Genomic DNA, 7,489 nt, shown 5'->3' on the forward strand with positions numbered 1-7,489 from the left:
TAATTTCGTCGACTAAAATATTTAGTCTTAATTTTTGTCAAAGTGATATTTTTGACGACTAAAATTGGACTAAAACTAAATTAAAAGTTTCTCATGAGACTAAAACTATGACTAAAATGTCCAGATATTTTAGTCGACTAAAATAAGACTAAATAAAAATGAAAAGGAGAGACTAAAATCATCCAAACTTCTATTGAGCGTCTGAAAGAGCCTCAGATCATGTAAATTCTCTGCTAAAGGATCAGCTCTGAGCTTTGTTCATGTGGAGCAGCTCCATGAAGCAGAGGAACAAGATTAAATATGATTATTATGAATATTATCAATGCAAAGTCGACTAAATTAGTCTTAAATTAGTCGACTAAATTGACATGCAATTTTAGTCGACTAAAACTAGACTAAAATTGAAGATATTTTTTCAACTAAATCTCAACTACAATTACATTACATTTTAGTCAAAAGACTAAGACTAAAACTAAATTAAAATATATTGTCAAAATTAACACTGCAACTGAGCATCTGTCGGTTCTGAGCGTCCAAACGGGAGTTGCCAGATCCTGAAGTGGTGATGATTTAAAACAGTTTATTTGATCACTTAAGCCAAAAAGCGCTTTAAAGTATAGGCTACTGAAAAACATTTATAAACCACACTTTATGGAAACATTAATCATATAGCACTTTTCACAGTCCAATAAAGCCTGCGGGTCCAATATGAATTCAAGAAAAAGCATTGTTTTATCATGAACATTTCTTTAAACTATTCTATATTTCACATTAACCTCTTACTGAGCCTTAACTGAGCGCATTTTCTCCAGTTCAGCTTTACCCAAATCTAAAAGCTTCTTAACTGGAGCTCACAGTTTAACGCCTCATTTGAAAGCTAAAACCTGCAAAACTGATCGTAACTTTCTTGTTGTGTTTTCATCGTTTTTTTTTGTTGTGTTTATGTCCTTTTTTGTCGCCTTTCTGTCGTGTTTCCGTGGCGTTTTTGTCTCTCCTTTGTCATTCATTTGTAGTGTTTTTTTTGTCACTTTTTTGTCACTTTCTTGTTGCTTTTTCATCACGTGCTCAGTTCAGGTATGGGGTTAAGAGATTAAAGAACAGCTGAGTGAAAATTGTTTTGTAATTAAAGACCTTATGACTCCGCCTCCTCCGCCCTGACCTGCTCTACATCTCCAGTGGGAAAAGCTCTTAAATTGCTTTAACAAGGACCGTCCTGCAAGCGGGCACGATTTCAGATGAGGAGGAGAGAGAAGAGAAATAGGGATTTTTATTTCTTGTTTTGTGAGAATAAACTCAAGGCCAGTGATTCATTCATTTTGGTTGTATAATACTCGCAGTAACAGGCTGCATAACAGATGTTTTTCCACATTTTGTCTCCTAAACTGCAGCACTATTTAATCGAATGCTATTATAGTGGTTTAAATATGAAGAACAGACTAAAATGTGATGGAATCTGGAAAGAGCTTTTTCTCTTACTGTCGAGCTCATATCGAGGAAAAAATAATTGTACTTACAATACAATATCATTTCATAGCCTCTTTTATCATTGGCAATGGCCCTAGGGAAGCTTGCAGTCGCCAGGATCAGCATACCATAAGTGATCCATGAGGGGAAATTATTACTACAGACATAAATCTCTGAACATTTGGTTTTAGGGAAAACAATACAAAATGTATGTACTAATTATAAGCATACAGTGTAAAATCCATTTAAAAATCCATTACTTTTTAGACATGATTAAACTATCATTATTATAGTGCAATGTATGTTGTTTGCCTTATGGCGTTTCATCTTCCATTATACTTAGACATTCACACACAGCAGCCAACTCATGAGAAAACTCCCCTGTGACACCCTTAGCCCTCGACCATGGAAGCCTCAGCTTTAACCCTTCGTTTCTGTCTGTCACTGAGCCAGTCTCTCCGACTCTGCCCACACATACTGTATAAAAAGAGCTTACTGAACGCCTGGCCTGAGAGAGAGGCAATTCAAAACAACAGAATCATCACCTGAGAGGAAATGTCTCCTGCACAGTAATGAGTGAAAGGTTATGTTTGATGCTCTTTAGTTTGACTGCAGTGTTTTAATAAGATACTCGCAAAATGTTCTGCTGCCGTCTAACTGAGCATAATGTGAGTGTTGTTTCAAGGAGGCAGTGTGCAGTTCTGAAATTGAGGGTCTGTCTATAAAAAGCAAGCATAGCCTACATCATTTCCATGCTCCCCTTGCCTTTGAGACTCTAATTGCTAATTGCAGTTGTTGCTTTGAGCCTAAGTTAAACGCTTAATGCTCATTGCTGACAATGGCATCTTACTCTTTTCTTTTGTGCACATAACATACGGCAGAATTGATTTTGCTCCATGTACAGAATTGATTTTGCTCCATGCAGTATAAATCATGAACCACTGACTTCTTCACTGCTGTGGCTGGGAGGTGGGGTCACTTTGTTAGGTGGCACCAAAAGGTCATAAGCAAAATCAACTGAACTGAACTTAAAATGAACTAAAAAGTAATCAACTTTAAACTCCAATCAGATTCCAGGGATTACTAATTTGTGTATTTTGGTGCTATGCAAAGACACACAAAAAAAACCATTGAGAAAAAAAAAGAAAGTTCATAAGTGGGGCTGGAATAAATTATTGTTTATACTTTGATGTAAACATGCAGTGCTGGATTGTTGCCTTGGGCTAATTTCCATCCATTGTCCCTCACTCACACTCTCATTCAGCCTGGTCTGTTTACATGGTTTTAGTGAGAAACCGGAGTACCCAGGGGAAACCTACGCAGGCATGGGGAGGACACGCAAACGTCACACAGAAAGGCCCCACCCCAGGATCGAACCTGGGACCATCTTGCTGTGAAGGACAAGCGCTAACCGCTGCGCCACCACACCGTGCTGTATTGATATCGTTTTTGTTGCTGAAACGAAAAAGCCAGACTTTTAAAATGCCTCTGCCATTTGCACTTTTCAAAATGTTTTACTCAATGTTTTTATTTATAATGTTTGGAAACTCTCGCTTCATGATCAAATTAATTCAGGGTATGCAGTTCGTTGTAATGACATCATAAATGTAATTTCATGTAATGCTTAGTGCACTGCAATATACAGTCTCACAACACATATTGTATCAAGCCCTCTGTTATCTCTTCAAGCTCACCATCAGACCGGCGCTGCTGCGGGGGAAGCTGGTGGACGGAGCTGGTGGAGGAGTGGATGGACATCTCACTGTGGACATCGACTACCTCACGGACCGACCACAGTGAGTCTGAGGTGGTCGTCTGCAGCACTGGGGCCCCTCAGGGCACCGTCCTCTCGCCGTTTCTCTTCACCATCTACACCATCGGTCTTCACATACAACACGGACAGCTGTCATCTGCAGAAGTTCTCTGTCGACTCCACCATCGTGGGCTGTGTGTCTGAGGGGAACGACCTGGAGCACCGGTCGGTTATCATGGACTTTGTGGACTGGTGTGAGCGCAGCCACCTGTGCTTGAACACCAGTAAGACAAAGGTGATCAATGAATGGTGATCGACTTCACGAGGAAGCCACTACCGCACACACTGCTGAACATCCAGGGGAAGGACATTGAGGAGGTGGACAGTTTCAAGTACCTGGGTGTTCACCTCAACAATAAACTGGACTGGTCCCACAACACCAAGAAGGCCTCCACCTTCTGAAGAGACTGAGGTCCTTCGGAGTGAGCAGGCCTCTGCTCAGGACCTTTTATGACTCTGTGGTGGCCTCTGCTCTCCACTACGCTGCCGTGTGCTGGGCCCCAAGCAGAACAAGAACAGACTGAACCAGCTGGTCAGGAGGGCCAACTCCGTCCCGGGCTGCCCCCCCTCTGTGGAGGAGCTGAGGGACAGGAGGGTTTTAGCCAAGCTCACCTCCATCATGGACAACACCTCCCACCCACTGCTCGGGACTGCTGAGCAGCTCTTTCAGTGGCGGATTGAGACATCCTGAGTGCAAGAAGGAGCCCGACTGCAAGGCCTTCATCCCCACTGCTGTCAGACTGTACAACACTACAACCCAACCATCAAACTTAAACTTAAACGTACTGTAAAGTAGCATAATGTAATAACCCCCATGCAAAAAATACATGCAATAATCTCTGTATCTTTGGCACTTTATCAACCACTTGCACTATGACCGTGAACCTGCACTGCTAATACTGACAGTTTTTATTATTGTCTGTTTACTTTTTATTTTTTTTACTGTTTATACTTCTTGCCACTTAATGTTTTTAGTACCATTTAATTGTTTGCACATTTCCTGTCTATTCTGCACACTGTGTTTCTGAGAGCTGAATGTAACAGGTGAATTTCTCCATTGTGAGATCAATAAAGGCTATCTTATCTTATATTGTACACACTGTTGCAAACATCATATGGACGTCTGTTTGGACCATAACATAGCCTATAGTAGCCTATTTTTATTGCATTTTTATTATCGACCCTCTGCAGTGTACTTCTAAACTAATGCAACAAGAACTCCCTCAGTGTCAAACTCTGAGCAGAGCTATAATGCAGCCATAGTATTATATGTGGTCCATAGCACCACATTATTGCCTCTGCACTTTATGGCCCGTGGCAGTGCAAGTGACAAATGGCCGGCAGTCCCTCTCCCCTGACACGCTCAGCTCCCTCAATAATCCGCACGTCTCTGTTTGAACATAATTGTCTGCCATACCCGAGGAATCACCTCATGACATGAGGTTCACACAGATAACGCCAATCATTGTTCTTCCAAAATGTGATGCTGTCAGGAGTGGAGAAACTATGCCATCTAGTGGGGAAGAAGTCAAATTACTATTGGGCCAACAATATGAAGTGCATTACTCCTTCTCTTATATTTATGTCGTAATCTACAGCAAAGGTTTCAAATTAATATTTCTTTGATATTTTCTTCCATATTCACCTGCAGTGTCTCTTTATTAGGGCTTTCAATCACACCAATATTGGCAATAGGCTTTATGTAGTGGTACCTAGGCAATAATAATAGGTCTACAAAAAATAGTGAAAAGGTCTATAGATATAAAATGCATTTCCAGTTCCCTTTTGATATATGGGTTAAATTTAATTGAGTCTTGATTAATTCCAAACAAGTGCTGAAGTAGTGTAAACATGATTACCGATCCTTTGACCTGTTTTCGTAAAGCGGCTGGCACTGAATCAACTCTGCTGCTGGACTAATTAAAAACCCTGATCTCCTGACGAGGTCAGTCAATAGGCGTGTTTAAGATGAACCAGGCGGACTCAGACGCTGCTCCCGCGAAAATTCACCGCCTGCTCGGCCGCCTCAACTACAAAGGCCAAAGGATGATGGGAAATACAATGCGGTCAACAAGTGCGCACTGACAGATGATTAGACCTGCCTCCTCTTTTCGCATCACATCACATAAATCTACTTTGATCTGATCCATTGACAGAAAGAGCCCAGGATGTGTCCAACATATAACCTACATTTAAATAAGCAGAAGTTTATTTTTCTAATCCTAAACTGTAATCACAGATTTACTATGGCTTTCATGCTGGGAGAGAGAGGAACACTTCCTGCTAAACAAGGAAGTGGCTGTGTTGACCAGCCTCTGACTGACTCACCATTTACGAGAATGTGGCAATGAACAGGAACAAATGCACGGAAATCCACAAGCTACAGCGTTTAGATGCTCTCACCGATCAGGATGGCCAGGTGAGACTCGCTTAAACTGTTTTTAACGGAACTGCACCACCACGATAAGTGTGGCAGTCAATCCAGGAAGTATAGACTCGTACTCACGGATCTTAAAATAGCCAACAACTTGAATTCTTATTTTTACTAGGCCTGCCCTTGTCATTTTACAACTTCTTTTGCTTGTTTATCAACTACTTTTACTCTCTCTCTCTCTCTCTCTCTCTCTCTCCCCTCTCTCTCTCTTTCTCTCCCTCTCTCTCTCCTCGCTCCCCTCTCTCTCTCTCTCCCCCCCTCTCTCTCCCTCTCTCTCTCTCTCCCTCTCTCTTCCTCTCCCCCCTCTCTCTCTCCCTTCCTCTCTCTCTCCCCTCTCTCTCTCTTCCTCTCCCTCTCTCTCCCCTCTCTCCCTCTCCCCTCCCTCTCTCTCTCTTCCTCTCCCTCTCTCTCCCCTCTCTCTCTCTTCCTCTCCCTCTCTCTCCCCTCTCTCTCTCTCCCTCTCCCCTCTCTCTCCCTCTCTCTCTTCCTCTCCCCCCTCTCTCTCTCCCTTCCTCTCTCTCTCTCCCCTCTCTCTCTCTTCCTCTCCCTCTCTCTCCCCTCTCTCTCTCTTCTTCTCCCCTCTCTCTCTCTTCCTCTCCCCTCCCTCTCTCTCTCTTCCTCTCCCCTCCCTCTCTCTCTCTTCCTCTCTCTCTCTCCCTCTCTCTCTCTCTCCCCCCTCTCTCTCTTCCCCTCCCTCTCTCTCTCTTCCTCTCTCTCTCTCCCCTCCCTCTCTCTCTCTTCCTCTCCCTCCCAGGTGAGACTCGCTTAAACTGTTTTTAACGGAACTGCACCACCACGATAAGTGTGGCAGTCAATCCAGGAAGTATAGACTCGTACTCACGGATCTTAAAATAGCCAACAACTTGAATTCTTATTTTTACTAGGCCTGCCCTTGTCATTTTACAACTTCTTTTGCTTGTTTATCAACTACTTTTACTCTCTCTCTCTCTCTCTCTCTCTCTCTCCCCTCTCTCTCTCTTTCTCTCCCTCTCTCTCTCCTCGCTCCCCTCTCTCTCTCTCTCCCCCCCTCTCTCTCCCTCTCTCTCTCTCTCCCTCTCTCTTCCTCTCCCCCCTCTCTCTCTCCCTTCCTCTCTCTCTCCCCTCTCTCTCTCTTCCTCTCCCTCTCTCTCCCCTCTCTCCCTCTCCCCTCCCTCTCTCTCTCTTCCTCTCCCTCTCTCTCCCCTCTCTCTCTCTTCCTCTCCCTCTCTCTCCCCTCTCTCTCTCTCCCTCTCCCCTCTCTCTCCCTCTCTCTCTTCCTCTCCCCCCTCTCTCTCTCCCTTCCTCTCTCTCTCTCCCTCTCTCTCTCTTCCTCTCCCTCTCTCTCCCCTCTCTCTCTCTTCTTCTCCCCTCTCTCTCTCTTCCTCTCCCCTCCCTCTCTCTCTCTTCCTCTCTCTCTCTCCCTCTCTCTCTCTCTCCCCCCTCTCTCTCTTCCCCTCCCTCTCTCTCTCTTCCTCTCTCTCTCTCCCCTCCCTCTCTCTCTCTTCCTCTCCCTCTCTCCCTCTCTCCCCTCTCTCTCTCTTCCTCTCCCCTCTCTCTCTCTCCCCCCTCTCTCTCTTCCCCTCCCTCTCTCTCTCTTCCTCTCTCTCTCTCCCCTCCCTCTCTCTCTCTTCCTCTCCCTCTCTCCCTCTCTCCCCTCTCTCTCTCTTCCTCTCCCCTCCATCTCTCTCTCCCCTCTCTCTCGCTTCCTCTCCCTCTCTCTCCCCCTCTCTCTCCCCTCCCTCTCTCTCTCCCCTCTCTCTCTCTTCCTCTCCCTCTCTCTCCCCCTCTCTCTCTTCCTC

General features: G+C 44.5%; 1 protein-coding gene across 1 annotated transcript in view; it reads left to right on the forward strand.

The window, feature by feature from the left end:
* Positions 1 to 5,537: 5,537 nt before the first annotated feature.
* The window catches only part of LOC306979247 (ADP-ribosylhydrolase ARH1-like), an 8,802-nt gene continuing 6,850 nt past the window's right edge, over positions 5,538 to 7,489 (forward strand). Inside the window, exon 1 of the mRNA XM_079578112.1 lies at positions 5,538 to 5,696. Within this exon, the coding sequence (XP_079434238.1) occupies positions 5,671 to 5,696 (26 nt within the window). The 5' untranslated portion in view covers positions 5,538 to 5,670. The remainder of the gene's footprint in view (positions 5,697 to 7,489) is intronic.

This window comes from Gobius niger, assembly GCF_951799975.1.
Source record: "Gobius niger genome assembly, chromosome: 19".
Taxonomy (NCBI): domain Eukaryota; kingdom Metazoa; phylum Chordata; class Actinopteri; order Gobiiformes; family Gobiidae; genus Gobius; species Gobius niger.